The sequence below is a fragment of the Lathamus discolor genome, chromosome 4, assembly GCF_037157495.1.
Source record: "Lathamus discolor isolate bLatDis1 chromosome 4, bLatDis1.hap1, whole genome shotgun sequence".
NCBI lineage: Eukaryota > Metazoa > Chordata > Aves > Psittaciformes > Psittacidae > Lathamus > Lathamus discolor.
Genome location: NC_088887.1, coordinates 29924605 through 29943483, shown reverse-complemented (window position 1 = coordinate 29943483; position 18879 = coordinate 29924605). Strand labels below are relative to the sequence as shown.

The 18879-nt window shown below is 45.0% G+C and overlaps 1 protein-coding gene across 4 annotated transcripts in view; it reads left to right on the top strand.

The window, feature by feature from the left end:
* Nucleotides 1-18879, top strand: part of TIAM1 (TIAM Rac1 associated GEF 1) — a 194867-nt gene that overhangs the window by 106324 nt on the left and 69664 nt on the right. For all 4 annotated transcript variants that reach the window (XM_065676795.1, XM_065676794.1, XM_065676793.1 and 1 more), the window contains one exon: nt 3845-4824. In XM_065676795.1, coding sequence (XP_065532867.1) covers nt 3856-4824 — 969 coding nt within the window. In that variant the 5' untranslated portion in view covers nt 3845-3855. The remainder of the gene's footprint in view (nt 1-3844; nt 4825-18879) is intronic.

Below are 18879 nucleotides of genomic sequence, written 5' to 3'. Positions count from 1 at the left end.
GCAGTCTATTCCCATGAAAAGTTTGGGTTTTGATGAATCAACATTTTCTGCTGAAATACTTCCAACCAGTTCTGGTTGCAGCTCGTAGTCTGTGTGCGCTGATCTCTGCTTGCTTCAGAGAGTAATTCAGAACACATTTTTGACACGTTGCAATCAATGGTCGAGAGTGACAGACCTGCTTAAAGCATCAAGACGTGTCACACTTGATTTATGTTGTATGCTGGTGGTACCTTGATGGGTCTTTAATGGTCACCTTCGGATTTGGCGGGTGAGCTTACAAGGGGAGCCTTTGTCTTACTAGTATTTGCGTGCAACACCCATTAACATTACTCATTTTCTTAATTTGATACAGATTTTTTTCATTGAGTGTGATAAATTCAGTTAAGCCATAGACAGGCAGCATCTGGCAGTCGGAGCTGGAGCAGTTTAAGACATTTCTGCCCCAGGGTGTCTGCACTACCCCAGGAAGGGGGAGGTTGGGGCTCCCCTTCCCTGCCCAGTGCCTCTCCTGCTAGCTGAGGATGCCGGCATCTGTTTCATTGTAAATTCACATGTTTCAGGGCTGCTTTTCCACATCAGCCTCAGCTGACCTAACAGCTCAGGGCTGCAAAAAATGAGCGGGGTGCCACTTGCTGTTCCCGTTTTCCTGGCTTTTGCATCACCTTCCAGCTGTGCTGCCCTGTCCTCACCCTGCTGTGTCCCCAGGCAGGCACCCTTGTGCTGCCTCTGGCATGTGCCAGTTAAACTTGCTCTCTCAGCAAAATAAACAAATAAAAGTCATGGTCTTCTTCCCCTCCCCTAAATGTATTTATTTTCTGCCGGTTTAGTAGACTTGGCTGCATGAGCACCTGAATTGGTTCAGGTGAACTGGTGGAAATGCTCAGCCAGGAATGGAAAGGGGAGGCAAAAATTGGGGTGAGAGGGTAGGATGGGGGACCCTTCCAGGGGCAGCCATTGGTCTTGGGCACCCCACAAACAGTCACCCTCAGCTTGACCCAGCAGGGTTGGCTTTCCCCATCCAAGGCAGACTCAGCCTATTGTGTTCTGCGTCTCCAAGTGGGATGGCCTCTGCTGGGGTATGGTGACAAGCCATGGAGGTGGCACTGTCTTGCATTGCTGCAGATGGATCAGCTGCACCATGTCTGCCTGCAGCCCTCATGCACCCACTGAACAGCATTTGTGCAAAACTGCAATGTAATGCTGGGGAAATCAGTGGGATTAGGGTAAAGCCTCTTCTGGGGTGCAAGAGTGAGGTATGGGCTAGTCTATGGGTTAGATAGCCGTCTGTGTGATTTGCAAATGTGTCCTCACCTAAAGTGCCAATCTACAGAATGAAAAAAGGACAGCTCTTTACTTTGAAGTCTGACACTTCTTGCCAGTATCTAGCAGATACTTCTCATTGTGTGAAATCACTCAGTAAACATTCCTGCCACTGTCTGCGGAGAAAAGACTTTCCTCCTCCCATGAGAGTGTTTATTTCTTCACGGGATGCAGCCTGAGCTGCTGCTCCTTTCCTCGCCAAGTCGTTTGCGGTTCTGTTACTTTTTGGCTGAGTGAAATTTTGCCTGGTGTGCGTGGAGACTACGTTGAGGTGGTGGCACGGGGCTGCTTTTCATAGCCACGCTGCTGGCATTTTCATCAGCAAGTGTGCCTGTCTGTGTGATGTGCGCTGGATGCTTCTGCTCTTCAGCGGCTCAGTTTCTGAAGGTAAAGAGCCGCTCTTCAATCATTCAGGGTTTCAAGAGGACTTTTAGAAACTGCTCTTTCTCCTTAAATAGGCACCAAAGCGATGGTTGCAATCTGGAGACTGGGGATAGATGGCTGCACGCTCTGATGGGCTTTGCAATCAGTGGAAAGCCTGTCAAATGAAAGTGTGGTTAGCAAGAATCTCAAAATCAAAGCAGCTAAAAGCATTACCCCAAGAGGGTTTCTTTTGTAAGACGACGGAGGGTGTTGAGGTCTGGTTTTAGACATTAGTGTGGAAGACAAAACGCAGTGTTTGTGCTTTAAAATGTTTTAGAAGCAAAACCTAGCTGACATTTGTTTTTCAGTCTGGTCTGTATCAAAGGTCTGTAGCTTTTAAGGAATAATAAATCCTGTGTAGGGATTTATAATGCTGTTGGGTTTTTTTAGATTAAAACCTGCCCTCTCTTCAGTGCATTTATTTTTCTAAACGATGCATGATAACCGAGTCTCATGACAGTCAATGGGAGTCCAGCCATTAATTCCAGTACACGTAGGGTATTTCCTGGTACAGTTTACTTCATGTGTGATTATATTTATTTTAGATACATGGAGGTGCCTGTTGCTCCAGCACTGAACAGGTTTTTAGTCTCAGACACAACCCTACTTAGCTGGGTAGAAGAGTAGAGAAGCGCAGTCCTCTCACTGTGATTCCAAAGTATCACTGCGTAAGTTCAGTTCTAGCATATGCACCCATGGCAGCCTATGGCAGAACTGCTGTGCCTGTGTTTAGCACAATCAGTACCTCGCTTTCTGTGTAATTTATGTAGGGCTAATTCAGTTCCTTGCAGCACCAACAGTGTGTATTTAAGTAGCAAGGGAAAATACATGATCCCATTCATTCTGCCAGCATCTGGCTCAATACCCATCAGCGCATCCTGTTAAAGAAGAGGAAATTGCCCCAAGAAACGAAAACCCCCAGATTATTTTACTGTCAAGGCAGCTTATTTTTCAACCAAGACTAACAGAAATATGGCAAAGTTTTGTCTTGGAATTTCTGTTCAAGATTTATGGACTATTTATCCAGATATAATTGGCTTGTGTGTAATTCAGGATCTCCTGTTTAGTTTTGAATGGCCATGTACTTTAACATTTACTTTTCTTGTTCTTCTTTTTGCTCTTTGGCCAGAAGGAGCCAATACTACTGATAAAATATTTCTGACATTTGTAGAGTGAGATCACAGACCTCAAAGTGTTTTCCAAAGCTGAATCCAAATCATCACTCCCATCTTCTGGATGGGAAACCTGTTTCACGCAGGATGTGCACAACTGAATAGTGCAGGAGGCGAGGTACGGAGATGGGGGCAGAAACCCAGTCCATGTGTTCCAGCTTAGTTTTCTCCTTGCAAGATCAAAGTGCTTAGATCTAGCTATCTGCTTTCAGAGTGAGTAGGAAGGAAAAGTTATTTTTGTGTAGTCTGAGTCACTCATGCTAATTTATTTTCATAATATGGCTTTTTTGTGTGGGGCTCTCTGTACCTGCTTAATGTTGCCCTGTTGTTTTTTTTTGTTCCAGAAATCAAACCTATCATTAGCTTGCTGCCAAGAGTTGAATTTGTACTTTGCTATTTGGTTCTTCAATTCACAGTTCCTAACAAAAAAAGAGTAAGATTTCAGATAAAGGTGTATATATATCAACTTTTTGGCCTCCTGTTACACACAGATAGACAATAGCTGTTGATTTTTGAGTTTGTAGGGTTTGTTGGAATTGCAAAGCCAGTGCTAAGAATCAAACAAACGTGTGCAGAGCTGAGATTGCCAGTGCACTTTGGTGGTAAACTGGCTGCAGTTTACTCCAAGCTTCAATCCTTTCCTCTTCTACACTCTTCACTTATACCAGCATAGTTATCGTCTGGCTTTTTCCTGCATACTGGTTTAACTGAGTTGTATTTGTAAGTTTGCTGGTACAGTTGCTGGCTTCCTTAACTAATTCTATGGGATCAGTTGCCGCTGTTAAAGTGTGTGCTGTGAGACCATGTGGAAGCTGTGGTGTAGGTTCATTAACAAAACAAGGTGTTTTCAGTGTACTAGGGCGTTTGTTCATCTTTTCGGCTGCATGTTGCTTGCCGCCTTTAACCGTGCCCACTCTCTCCCCTTACAGACTGTGACACCATGGGAAACGCAGAGAGCCAGAGCGTGGAGCACGCCTTCTATGGAGACAAGCACACCAGCCTGGGCCGCAAGCACACTTCCCGCTCTCTGCGCCTCTCCAATAAAGCCTCTCGCCGGACGCGGCATGCTTCTTCCGGAAAAATTATCCACCGTAACTCAGAAGTGAGCACCCGCTCCAGCAGCACCCCCAGCATCCCCCAGTCCTTGGCGGAGAATGGCCTGGAGCCCTTCTCCCAGGAGGCTAACCTAGAGGACTTTGGAAGCCCCATCTGGGTGGACCGCGTGGACATGGGCCTGCGGCCTGTTTCCTACCACACCGACTCCTCTGTAACCCCCAGTGTGGACAGCAGCACTGTGCTCACCGCCGCCTCCGTCCAGAGCATGCCTGACTCGGAGGAGAGCAGGCTCTACGGGGATGAGCCGCCCTTTCTGGCAGAGGGTGATGGGAGGTCACATCGATACTCGTCCAATGGGACAAACTTTATGGAGACAGCCAGCTTCAAGAAGAAGCGCTCCAAATCGGCTGACATCTGGCGTGAAGACAGCCTGGAGTTTTCGCTTTCTGACCTCAGCCAGGAACATTTAACGAGCAACGAGGAAATCCTGGGCTTGGCTGAGGAGAAGGATGCTGAGGCCACCCGGGCACAGGAGGCTGATGGCAGCCCCCAGCCACTAGTTGCCTGCCAGCGTGCCAACTCTATGAGTGACTTGTATTCCCCCAAAACCCCAAGCGCTACTGTCAACGGGGGCCCAAGGAATGCCTTTGGAGGGTACTGCCGGAATTTAGTGTCCGACATCCCGGATATTGGGAGCCATAAGATGGCATCGGTTACTGCTGAGGATGCACCTTCCTACAGTAATTACAATACGCTGCCCTGCAGGAAATCACACTGCCTTTCCGAAGGGGCCACCAACCCTCAAATTAGCCATAGTAACAGCATGCAAGGCAGAAGGGCAAAAACTACTCAGGTAAGGCAGTTTTCTTCTATGCAAAATGAAGTGTGTGGCATTTACTAAGCTGTGTCTGTAGATAAAGATATTCCAGGTTCTTCCAGGCTCTGTTTTCGTTCAACACCCCTTTTCCAAGAAAAGGGCTGTATCCAGGAGAGAGCTGAACTAACCAGAATCCACAGCTGGCTTGATCCCATTACTGCTCCCTTCCTTATCTGAAGCTCTGAGCCTTTTCCACTGCCCACTGCCTATTGGAAAAGATAAATCTGCATTTGCCAGCTAAAGATTTTCCTGAGTGTTTTGCAGTGCTGATGGTGCCTTTTTTCCCAGGGTAGCTGCCAAAGCCAATTGCTCCACTTGGGAGCTGACCTGTGTTGGTTGTGTCTCCCCATTCTGCCCTCCCTGCTCTGTTGCCCTGTGCTGCCTGCACATGTGCAAGCACTTAGCTCTCGTGGCTGGAAGCAAAGCAGCAGCACATCAGTGGTTCCTCTCCCCTCTATCGTAAACACTTGCTAGGTTGAAATTTCACTCTTCTAATTAGCTGATGTTCATATCTGTGCAAAACATCACCCAGAAACAGTGCTGTCCCTTGCAGGAGACTGCCAGCCTAGCAAGCTGCGGTGGCAACCTGCTGTAAACTGAAAAATGATAGGGGATGTAGATGTATGGAGAAGATGCTGCTCCTCCTAGCCAGGGAGGACGTCATATCCTTCATCCTTCATCCTTTTAACAGGCAGCACTGAGCCAAGATCAGCTTTTTTATCTGGTGCCCCTCCCACTATCCAAATACCAGACCTGTGACCTTTGCTTTGATGGCTGCTGTTGGGTCTTTTTTATGTTCTGCCCTGCTTTTCTTGGCTGTGTTCTGCCTGATTGAGTTACACAGCACCGCCTGGTGCTGCAAACAGCAATTCTGCTTACAGCAAAGAGGCAGACTGCTCAGAGAGGTGGAAAAAGGAGCTACAAATCCTGCCCACCTGTACAAGCTGCGTGTGGCATACACATAGTGGGCATATTGCCCTCAGTTTAAATGTATTTGCTGGGCTTGCTGGACCTTCTCAGAGCCGTGGTCCAGCTGCCTAACGCAAGAGGCTGGCTGTGTTTTTTACATGAACTACTTTGTAGCTGTGGGCACCAGCTCAGAAACATGGCAGGGGGACACAGACAAAACAATGTGGCTGCGCAGGTCAGAGCTGTGCACCAGGTTGCATGCTTCACTGGCTCCCCTGATTTTGTTGCATGGTTTATCCTACATATGCCATGCAGCGTACACACACCGCACTGCGTGACCCAGAAAAAACAGCACGTTCTGTCAAAGTCGGAGGCCTGCAGACTCGTGTCCTGCTGCTGGACCGAGCTGTTGGCAGGACACCAGTGCTGAAGATACGAGGCTGGGCAGCGTGAGGCAGGCAGGTTGCAGTGTGCCGCAGGGGAGGTGCAGGGCTGTGGAGGTGCAGAGGGCTGTTGAAGGGCAAGAGGAGCATGTGTCCCCCCTTGTCTGCTGGCACCGACTTGTGAGAGCTGATGGAAAGGGGTTGCTGAGTGACTTTCTGTCCGTGCTTGATCTGTGGAGATATGCCGCTTCTAAATATAAAAATAACATGCTAAAGCAGATGCTGCAGTGTCCCACAACAGCAGCTTTGTACTTCAAAATCAGCCCTTTATTTTCAGGGGTATGTTTATGGTGCGAGCGCAAGAAACCTTTGGTGCTCCATCAGGGCAGTGCAGGATAAAAAGCAAGAGAACAACAACAAGCAAAAAAAGGATGTTATTTAGCAGCCTTGAAAACCTAACAGCTTTCATGGAGATTGCTAGGTGCAACTGCTGCTTCCAGCCCTCTTTCGAGTGTATTTAACAAAAAGAGAAGAGTGTCGCCGGTGAGCAGAGAAGCGTTTGTTTTTCTTCTTTGTGTCTCTCTTGGCATTAGGAAGATTACTCTGAGGCACTTAGTGAAAGTCACAGATTTGCGTAGCATTTTGTGAGGCCTCAGCCATACCCAGGGACATCACTTTGTGAGGCTGGTTTCACTAGATGTATCTCCTGAGCTTGGAGACAGTGGCCATAAGGAGTCTCAGCAGTGTTTATTAGCACATAAATTCAACAAAATTAAAGCTTTGGAAAGGTTAAAATTCCTTCCAAGTCTTTAATCCTAGCATCATACAGGATAAGATATGTGTCAGCAACAAAGTCTTGTTAGCCCAAGCCTACCTTTAGCAAGCTTAGGGAAATGACAATCATTATATGTTTAATAGAGCAAAAAGGAAGACCAAATTTGCACACAAAATAAAAGGACTGGTTCATTGGTGAACCTGATTGGGTGGCTTTGGATGGGGCAAGAGGAGGGAAGCTGCCAACCTGCTCTGTACTAGGTCCCCAGTCTGACGATGTCTCAGCACTTTGCTCATCTTTACTCGACACTCCTGGTGTGAAGTAGAGCGTGATTGTTATCCTACTTGAGATGGTAGAAGCTGAGATGTAGAGCTGATGGCCTTGCTGCTTTAATGTTAATGTGCTCCTTGGCACTGCGTTGGTCTGTGCCAGACAGTACTTGGGCGCAGTTTGGGGAGTTTTGTTTTCTTCTGCCTTTCCCAGTCTTTCAACACTTTCTCAAGGGGCTTCACACTCTTGGTGATTGCCTTGAGCATTGACCCGGAGCCTGCCATATGTGTCCTCATGCTGTAAAACATTTAATGCTATAAAAACAATTTAGTGGACTGACGCAAAACTGTCATGTTTTTTCCAGCCTTTTGAGCTGCCTCCCCCCTCCCAATCCCTCAAAATAATAGTTATGTCTTAGGGCCATAGGGGCACCACACAAAGGTGACCCAGGGCCACATGTAATGTGGTGCTGGACACAGTCATCCCTCTTGGCCTCCAGGCCAGTGACCCTGTGTTATTTAACAGTGCAGATGTTAGGTCCCTTGTTCAAAGTCACCTAATTGAGCCTAACAGACAGGAGTAGATTTCTGCCCAGATCACCATTGCCCAACCTCACAAGAATTCAGGTTTGTATTTATTAGTGAGGTTTTTTTTCAGGTTTTGGAAAGTCATAGCTGAGATATTAACATGTTTTTTAGTCTGACCTACCCCGGTGCTAGTAGTGCTTGAAGGTCCTGATGGTCACTTGTAGATATCTTTTGACTAGTCTAGTTCCTATAGAGGTCCCTGAAAGCAGAACACAATGAACGTAGGTTAAGTGTGAGACCACAGTAATGGGTTTGTGCCCTTGTGTATCATTCCGGTGTCCAGCTACTGTTACATGCATGTTCAACTACATGCATGGGCGTCATATTTTCTGTGTGGGCTAAATTGATTAGAAGTTGTCAGTAGCTGTAATTTTCATGATGTGCTGACCTCTGCTCCTGGAAAAAAAGCATCCTTGAATGGAGCTGTATGTATTTTGTTGTAATGCTTTATCCATGGGTTCTTCACAAGTACATTAAAGAAAAGAAAATGAAAAAAGCCCCCAAATCTCTCCCTTCCAAATTTAAACCTTAAATTGTACTGTGGGAGTCACTTGCCACTAATTGAGAGGGAGAGCTTTTTAGTGCTGGAGAGACAATTATATTCAATATGCACAAACTGTTAATATTCACAGGGTGGGCTTGGGGCACCCACGCAGCACTTCTGGTTTTTGTAGTGTTTTAACATTAAGGGTTCTGCTGTGCTGAAGCGAGACTTCCCGGAGAGCTCTGCTGGGATCATGTTTGGCTTTTGGAGCTGACGTGATGTAGGTGGAAAAAGCTTAATTGGCTGACATTTTACCCATTTTTGCTTAAAGGGAGACAAGCTCCAGTTGGATACAGCCTGTTCTGGCTGTGGGTTGTAAGGTCCCCGGGATCCTACAACCTGCTTGTTGGGATCCAGACTTTATGAAACGGCTCTGTTGTGTCCTGCTTGCAGCTAAACATCTGCCTGTGGGATACTCCTTCCTCCTCCTCCTCCTCTTCCTGGTGGATGTTCAGAGACAAATGTAACCACATGCTCCCCTGCTGTTATGAGCCCTAATTGAAATCTGAGGAGCGGAATTAGGGAATGGAAACCGTGAGATACGTTTTTGTGCCACTTCCAAGCCCATCTTAGCATTTCCTTACTCCATGTTCCCCTTCTGTGGATAATTTCTGACTTCTGTTTTCTTTAGATCATCAAACGGGGGGGTTGTGGCCTCACTTAGGGCATGAATGTCTTCTGACATTATCAACTATGCTACTAGGGCAGTTGCGTGAAGACATCCTGCATGTAGAGAAGATGTTCCTGTCACACAGCAAAACCTACGTGCCTGGCTGTGGTGTTGGCAGCGTGTCTGTTCATGGGTGTCTGCTGCAGATTGGCATAAGCCAGCCCTACCCGATGCTGGCTCCGGCTCAGCAGGTTCCACTCCTCCTCTTTGGTTTCTGTGATAGTTGAGGTGGTGATGGCAGTGGACATCAAAGCCAGAGACCTTCATGGGCTTCCAGTGCTTGTTATTTGCTTTGTGATTGAAGACATTAAGAGTAGTTCCTAGTATGTCTGAAGCTTTCTAAGGGAGCGATGGTGTTTACAAGCAGTATTTAGAACATGGTGTGACTCTTGTGCACATTAAAATCCAAGGAGACACAGTGGCCAAAGCGTTTCTGCTTGGTCAGCCACTCACCTATGAGGTGAGTGTCTTGTTCCTCTCAGAGCTTTATAGTCCAATTTGTGATTTCATCTGGAAAGCTCAATTCCAGTGTTAGTGCTGCAGTGATGCAGTCCAGGTTTTTTACATAACTTTTGAGAAGGAGCTGCTAGAAGATGTCCCTCAACTCTGCAGGGAAAGCAAAGGTATTTTCCTGTGTCCAGTCCAGTGTTTGTTGTGGAACTGAGCAGGGGGAGAGCGAACAAACTTCCTGCCTGATTGACTTGGAAACTGCACCTCAGTCAGCGCCAGCCGCAGACTCTGTCCTTGGCATGTGAAATCCCCTTTTGTCTGATTGTCAATTTTATTACTATTTTTAGGCCTCTGTAGGTAGCTTGAAGGAATTTGGGATCTCAAACCTTAAAAAAAGAATCCTATATGAAAAAAATTTGCATAATATGCAGGAGATGAAACCAAGTGTTTTGGTTTTTTTTTTTTTTTTTTGTGGGAATTAGGTGAGGATGTGCAGAGAAACCAGTCTAAAATTAGAATATCTTTCCAGTAGATACTATTTTTTTACCATCTCAGGGAATTTTATAACAGGTTATAGTGTTTCATTATGCTCTGTAGGATGGCTAAACTCCAGGTTGCTGGTGCTTGTTTTTAAGTTGTGTAAAACTTTTTCATGAATTGTTTTGTGACATAGAGGACATAACCTCAAGTGTAAAAGGACCACACTGAGTCAGTCACATGAAAGCACCATCTGGCCTAATACTTTGTTTCCCAAATATCAAGAGGTCAGAAAAAGAAAGAAAGAAAGTGGGAGAATACAGGGTAAACTTTCCTTTGGGGCATTCTTCCTGATCCCAGAAGAACAGTGATGCGAGGCTTACTGAGCAAGGAATGAATCCAAGATTGTCAGGTTGACCTGTCCCCCATGAATTCTCTTTTCTGAAATAATTTTCTGCTTCTGGCTTCCACTGCATCCTGTTCACTCCCAGTACAACACTTATGACCTTGCAGCCCTGCTGTAGCCCTCCTTGGTTATCATTTTTCCAGGCAGAGTACCTTCAGCAGCTGAAGCTCTGCTCCTATTAAAGTAATTCTGTACATCTCAGTCTGTAGTCTGGAAAACATGTCTATTTTCAGTCTAAGTATGATTCTTAATCAGTTTGACCCAGGCCTTTAATCTTAGATGTCTGACTCCGGATGGAATTGAGGAAAGAGATACAAAGTCGTGTGCCATTATATTATAATTAGTGACACATAGTTTAGTAAGTGCCTGAAACTAAGATGTTCTTGCTTTTCAGCTGCAGTGTGCATCTCACTGATTTGAGCCCCTGTTCACGTAGTCCCGTTGTGCCTTTCAAATGGAGGTTCTTCTCAAGGTCTCAGGTATAGCCTGAGCTACACAATGAATCCAAAAGCTGGAGATCCTCAAGTTGGATGGTTTGGCTCATGTGAGTCAAGGGGCTGAATCCCCTGGTCAGCCAGTCACTTTGTTGAGCTTCCAGGCAAACTATCCTATTAAAACCAAACACTTCTGTTTTCAGCTTCTCGCCACAGGGCACCAAGTTAAAGGAGGGGCGGAAATGGGCTTGAGGGGAAAGGGTAGTCACTCATTTTGGTGGCAGCCCAAGCTTGCATATGTCAATCCACATCTTTGGTCCTGCTGGCTACTCTCAGTAGGTCTGAACGAGACCCATTTGATGGCCAGGCCAAATGAGTTGTTTATAGCCTGGCTATCTGGAAGCAGATTTGGCATGAGCCTGGAGAAAAGCTTGAATAGGGGTTTCAGGCCCAAACTCAGAGGGCTTCCCTGCTCTGTCAAACAGGCTGCCCTTCTCAGATGTTTGAGATTAGATCAGGTATTGCCTATTCAGGATATTTGAAAGTAAATAGCAGTCACCCCCTTCAGAGCACACAACTCTGACCTAGTATTGTCAGGGAAATGAGGAGCATGTAAGAAAGAGTATTTCGGTCTTTGCTGGCAGATGTTTTCATACTCTTTCTAAGATCTTGTTTTTCTTCCTTCGCTCTTGGTCTGAAGCCAATGGAAACTAAAGCAGCAGTCCTGATATCTGATGTATCTCTATTCAGGCATGCTTTTTTAAACAGTAGGACTTTGTCATTTATACGTCTGAAGTGCTTGTACCATTGGCAATGATTTTATTCTCTGTAAAGCCATATAGACTGCATGTTTTTAGTTTCAGGTACATTTCACTTAAAAATCACAGGCAGGTTGCCCCAGCTGCATGTTTGCTGGACTGTGCTTACTTAGATGGATCTAATTTGCAGTAGTGATCCTTTCCATGAAGTGCTCCATTGAAATGTTTCTTTTCAGGGAGCTTCAGCATGTGATCCTGTGACTAGTCATCTTTCCAGATGGCAGACATTTCCCTGCTTCCTTAAATTAGGTGATTGTTCAGGTGAACACCTCCTACATGATATGTTTTAATTTTAAGCTGCTCTTCTAGCAGCTTTCACCCTTCCTCACTTCTACCCCCTCTATTACACTTCTCAAGAAGAACTGCCTCTTCTTGACACTGAGCGAACAAAAAGTAACCTAACCCTGTATTTTACTTCGAGGATTTTGGTTAGGCATATTGCCATTTGTTTAACTCAAGCACAGTTAGGCTGCTTGCATTACTTTATGGTTAGTTCAATCCATCTAGAAATTTTCTTCATCTGGGTGGTCCATTGGGATGAAAGCAAGGTAAGTTTTGGGGGGTCCTCAGTATATCATTTGGGAACAGAGGGATTAAACACTGCAGCACACAGGGACTGAGACTTCCAACTGCTGGGAATGCAAAGCAGGCGCCTACCCCAAATCTGTGCAGGTGCTGGAAGCTGTGTGCAGGGACCACAATCCAAGAAGCTTTACTGGATTACAGGTTGATTCTCATTCATGGTATTATAATCTTTAGCACTCCTTAAAAGTCAGTGCTAAAGCCAGGGAAGAACCTCTGTGCTCAGGTCCCATGGTAGCATTTCGTGCTGTTTCCAGCTAAGCGCCCTGTTGTCCTTTCTGCATCTCTTGCAGGCTTGGATTTCTGTCATGTTATTAAAAAGCAAAATCAAAACATCCTCTTCCCTTTGCCCAATACTTTAGCTCTTAGGGATGCAAAACAAACTTTCTGAATATGAGCAGATCACAGACTGATGCTGCAACTGTCCTGAGTCAGTGAAGAACTGCGCCCAGGACCTTGGAGAGAAGGTTAAAGCTGTCCCGTATATTTTCCTGCAGCTGTATGAGGGACAGTTTAATTTTTAACATTTTCTGTCTCGCAGCTGACAAGTCCTCCAGGGTTGTACTTTCCTGACTGCTGCAGGAGGCCCTGTGGGTTCGTGATTTGCCTTTAAGGCATCTAAGTCCAGTTAAGAAAACCAGGCCCGCTGGGGAAGAATCTACAACATCTGCAGAGAAGATCCTTCTGGAAGAACCCACGTTTAGCTGGAAAATGTCCAGGGAGTGAGTGAACCAAAAATGTTCCCAACCCCTGTATTGCAGCACTAAGCTTAGATGATTGTTTAACGTGAAGGAGCCAAGTATAATACTAAGGTAACAGCCATACATTATCAGAGTTGCCTGCAAAGGAAATGGGGTTGATGGATGCTTGATACATTGGTGTTTGCTACCTGCCTGTCCTGCAGGAGCAGAGCAAAGTGGATGCACATCTCCTTCCCATATTTGAGTATCTTCTGGGTACCTGGCACCTAGTATCTTGTCTGTCTTTCCAAGGAGCCAAATTACACTGTACAGCATTCACCAAGAGAAGTTCATAGAGGAACCTTGGAATCAAAAACCATTGAAATCCACACCTTAAGACTTTCTCAGGGATTATTGCCCAGAAACATGTGACTGTGATTCATCCTTTCACAGTAAGTGTGAAGTTTCCTGCTAGGAGAAATATCTAGAGGTCTGGGCTAGTACCTTTTTTGTTGGGAGTAAATTTGATTTCAGAGAGCCATGGCCAACACCTGCTTGCTTATTAAACCACTCTGAGCAGCTTTAATAATGCATATAAGTTTTGTTTTGTTTAATTTTGATGCTTCCAGACATCAACAGAAGAACTGTTGTGTATGGTGAGTGCAAAGAAGTAGGAACCAAAGCTGCTCGTTCATATCAGTATCCGATCTCTTTGAATTCCCAAAGGTAACAAACCCAGCATCTCAGTCTAGTGTCCATGTACAAATTGCAGTTGGCTTCTAACTGTACCTCACTTAACTTGGGAGCCCTCATAGGAGTTTTAAATAGCACCCAATCAATCCATCAGAAAACTGCAGTTGGCCTGTGCTGATTTGTGGCTGTCAGTTTAGTTCTGCAAAGCCCGCTGTCAATCTGATGCATCCTGGCTAGTTCTCATGCAGTACTGTCCTGTTGTACACAGGTCTGTATGTATCTTCAGAGCCTTCTTTCCTATCAACTCCTAACATCTGGTTGAGGGGCTTTGTTCATTGCTGCGGTGGCAGATCTCCTTCATGTCATTATTATAATCCCTCTGACTTTAGAGGCATTTGGACATGATTTAGTACCTTAGTAACAGTCTTCAAAACTGTATTCCTTCCAGACAGAATGAGCTGTGGAGTTGCTTTTGTGTTTCTCCACTGCAGCTTTAAAGCCATTTCTCCCACTCAGGTTTCACTTTCAATTTATGATTAATCTTTGCTTCTTGGAATGTTTTGAGTCTTTTCAAGACAGAGAAATCTTCTAATGCATCCATTACCGGGTGTTCAAGTTATTCTGGAAAAAGGATTTAATTTTGTTTTGGAGCAAGTTGTGCCTTATCAGACTACGTTGACCACCAAATGATGGTAGAGTCAGGACTGAAAAGAGAGGAAAAACACTTATCAGGCCAATCTTTTTCTACAGAGAAGCTTCAAAGGGACAGCAGGCACATAAAAGCATGCAAACTATCAGGCTGCTTACCCATCTATTTTTAATGTATTCTGTGGTGCTTGCCTAACTAGCAGCCAGACAGGTTATGCACAATTTCAGGCTGTTGCCGAATGTGGACGCCTTACTGCTGTTGCTAAACAGGACGGGGAACACAGGATATGCATTCTCTTGGCTGGAGCCACTTCCGAGAAAAAAGAAACAACCTTTACTAAAGAGTACTTTTAATCTAATGGTTAAATTCATAAGAAGTATTAACCACGTAAGGAACTGGTAACATTAGGGAAGTAAGAGTTTTCCTACTAAATAGGTCCCACATGTCTAAAGTGCTCATGAATCACTGATGTCGGTCAGGCAGGAGAAAGTGATTCATCAAGCCATTTTAATAGTGTCTGTAGCAGGGCTACAGGTTGGTGGGAAGTTTGGTAAGTGCGTCGTTATTGCAAATGATCTGAATGTGTCCAGTCATGAGCCAGAGAGCTAGGAAAAGGTTTGTCCCATCCAGTGGTCTCTTGCTAACAGAGGCCAATGCCAAATGTGTTCAACAGGGGGACAAACATTTTTTCTTCATTTTGGCTAGCTGAAGGTAGAATTTCTTTTCTAAAACAGAAGTGGTTGGTTTGGTTTGGTTTGTTTTTTTTCTTTTTCTGTATATCTTTTAAATTTAGCAAGAATTTTTTAACAAAATAATGTTTACAAATGGCTGTAGTGGACATATAGAAGTATGAGTGTCGCGTGAGAATGTAAAGGCTACAGCGCTGAGTACATTAGCTTGATGTAGCTTGCATTACAGTTTTATTCCCACTGTCTTGCTTTGCATGAAACCCAGTGTTCATGTGAGGACAAAACATACATTTAAGTGGGTTGCAAATACTTTCACTAATATTTTACCCAATTGGTTCATCAGTTAAATTGTTCTCTGAATTTGATGGGGCTGTGATAATTCTGCTTCATTACACTTGAATGCTATTAGGGCTGTTGTAGCTGTCCTGGCACGTGGCCTGCTTACTGGGCCTCAGTGCATTCTTTTTGGTAACAACGGCACTATTCAGCCCATCTCTGGTTTCTCATTGTGTTGTATCTCTCTGTTGTCAGGCATTCAACCTTTCCCTCCTCTTTCCCTCAATTACTGTCTGCTGAACCTCCTTTCATAAACCCTGTGCATTTACAAGTGATACAGTAGCACTGCCAGTATAAGAAATGGTTCTGCTTCTCTGGCATCTTCAGCAGTGGCAGGGATCCCAGAGCCTGGTGAAAGCTCTGCTACTACTTACCACCTCCCCATCAAGGCACACTGTGCAGCAGTCACTACACCCTGTTTAGTTTCCTTCTTCAGCCAGCGGTCTTTATACATCCTGCTTTCCATAGAGTAATCTTAAATGGAAGCGACAAAACCCCTTCTTAGTTCAGTTTGTTGTCTTCCAAGACCTGCTATCTTCGCAAAATGCTAAGAACTGCTATTCCCATGACTTCCCCCATCACTGTCTTGAGGAAATATGCTTTCCTTTCTTTGCTACATGCTTTCTACTTAGTGTGACCAATTTAATGATTTCCACCTCCCTCTTGCTTTGCCCTCTTTGTCCTCTCAGGCCCGAAGCTAGTTAAATACCAGTGGAAAGGCTAAGTGGGGCAGCACAGATTTTAGTTCCAGTCTTGCATTTGGTTCCTGGGATGGTTTCTCTGGGCAAAAATATTCCTCTGTGTGGATACAGCTGTTTGTCAGCCTGAAAGTACAAAACACAAGATCTTGGGTGAAGTGCAAAGAATCACGTGTGGTGTCCTGAATCGTACACATTGCTGAATGAAACTCTGGGAGGTTTTGACCCATAAAATAAACCAGAGGCACTTCGTGATCGCAGTTACAAGTCTGGAGTAATGTGCTGGTGATTTGTTGTAATGCGTGTATAATGTCCCAAACTGTGCTCTGCAGTCTTCAGCTGTCTCCCCAGCTCCCAAGATGTGCCTGGCTCATGCCATCAGCATCATGATGGAGAGCTGCAGGGACACTGGGTAGGAGTCAGAGGGATTGGTAGTGAAGGCTGAGCCATGTCTGTAGTTCACTCTTGGCCTCAAGAGTCTTCACCTGTGAACTCCGTCTGCCGAGGATTGAAATGCCTATGTTGTTAGTAAGCCTTTGTGGTGCATCCCATCATGGACCTGGAATGCTAATAAGTCTTCCTTGAAGGAGAGAGACAGTTGCTGTCGCCCATGGGGCTCTTTGAGAACCTAAGCAGGAAACATGAGTAGTTCTTAAATAGTTCTCATCAAGGTTATGCAATGTTTGCTTTGCTTCTGGGTAGTAGCCTGTGGTGGCCATGTCAGTAGGTACTTTCAAGCTGGACATCAAAGCTAGGGGGCCATGTATCCACATTGATCTCATCAGCAGAGAGCCATGCTGCTCACAGTGTGAGCTGGGATGCCTGGTGTTAAGCATCCTCATTTGAAAATTTGCAGTAGTTCTGTGCCCCTGGTGGTGTATTCATCAAACCCTGCTACGGTCGGTTGCTTGGCTTGGGAGTGCTACCCTTCAGCCTTGGCACATTTCTGTAGAAGCACAATACTAAACCTCTCTACTTTCTGCTGAACTCTTAATTGAATGTGCTTCAGTATGTGGGTTATAGCACTGCAGGACAGCCAGAACAGATGCTGGCTGCTTTGTCAGATCTTTTCATACCCTCCGATGAGAACGAGCTGACATTGCAGCAGGAACGCAGAAGTCAGAGACCTGTGCAATGAATGCTCTTAACCCTACTAACCCTGAGACCAGTCTTCTCATACAGCAGACTTCCGAAAGTGCTAAGCTCACTCAATGCTACATTTCATAATTCATGAGCATGAACAATATTAGCAGGCTGTAGGTTTTGAACCACTCTGACCTCTGTATGCTCAGACCCTCCTCCTACTAAAGGGCTTGAATTGGTTGCTCAAAGTCTTTGATACGAGATATTTAAGACAGGAAAAGGGAGTCTAAGAGCAGAGGGATCAGGGCAGGGCTGCAGCAATATGCTGAAAAGATCTTTTGACCCATCCAGCCTATTGTTGGCTCTATGGTAGAGATTATACAGAAAAGTATATAAGTATATAAAGTATAAAAGTATATAAAAGTATATAACACTGCAGAAAGTGTTACAATTTAAGCTCAAGAGCGTGTATAACAGTCTGAGCTTTCCATCCTTGCATATTTTAATGAACAGTTAACCGTTATGCCCATGTGTCAGTTACATACTATAACCCTCATGTATGGATGGGGAAACTGAGGCAATTATTGCTGTGTATCACCAGGCATGAGGGACCGTGAGAGCCTGCACTGCAGCGCTGTGCTCGAACATCTCTGACTGCACTTCTGTTTTTGAAAAAAACACTCCATCTGCTAAAAAGCACCAAAGAAGTTTTACGCATGCACTGCCTGGCAAAATTACAAATGCTATATCCTTCCAGTTGGTGGTCTGTTTTAGTAGCTCTTTATTATTTTAAACAGACTAATTCTAGTTAAAGCATGAGACATGCTTCCTAAAAGTTGTGTTAGCTAAAAATTTGAAATTCGCTCTGTACTTTTTGTATAGCATGGACAAAATAATTGTGAGATAGATTGAATGTTTATTAAATAATTAATCTAAAATAAAATGCTCGAAAGCTCAAATAATTTTTGTTGCCACCATTATGCAGTGCTTATTGCAGAATGCAGGTTTCATTTATGCCATATGAGTGCCACGCTTTTTCCCTTGAAAAAAGTTACAGAAGAAGAAGGGCCTGGAAGGCAAATGCAAACCCTGATTCTTCTATGGGAATAATTATCCCAGGGAACATGGGGGACCTGATTCAGTTCTTTGGTGTTCCAGTTTTAGGCCGATGTAGCAGTGTTGGCAGAGAGGCAGTGCCTTGGGTGTTTAAGTATCAAGCGGCTGTGCCAGTCCTGGCTCCCTGACGCACAGGGTCTCAGATGGAGTGCTGTCATCAGAAGGTGCACCATCCAGCTTTTCCTGATGGAGTGCAAAAACCCACTTGCAGCAGTGTTTTGTAAACACAGGTTTCTGAGCAGCACCAGTTCCCCTCTCCAGATATCACTCCTTTGCAGTGCTGCAAGAAATGGGAAGAAAATTGGTTCCAAAATACACGTATATTGGAACAGCAGGAAAAATCGTGTGGTTGTGAACACTGCTCTGTGTGGATAGATAACTGCACATACTGGAAGCTCTTCTCGGCTCATTCGCATGCAGTGGGTGTAGAGGAATATTGGCCAGTCCAGAACAGCTTGTCTATCACAGCATGTTGCATTAAATAACCAGACTGACTAGGGTAACTGCGCTCATTGAGCAGAGAAGGAAGCACTTATTCTTCCAGCTGGACTCCAAGTCCCCCCTGAGAGGTCGCGTTTATAAAGAATGGGCCCATCCATTACAAATAAATGCCTTAAAAGTTAGTCGAATTCAGCAACACCCCTCCCCCTAAGGTTTCCTCATCCAGCTAGTGCTCTACAGGAAGAAGGTTTCAAACAGAGCTTGGTGGAGGGTTTCTTGGTTTATGCAGAGCTGCTTGAATGCACACAAAACTGGTGCTTGAACCAACACCTAGAAGCTTG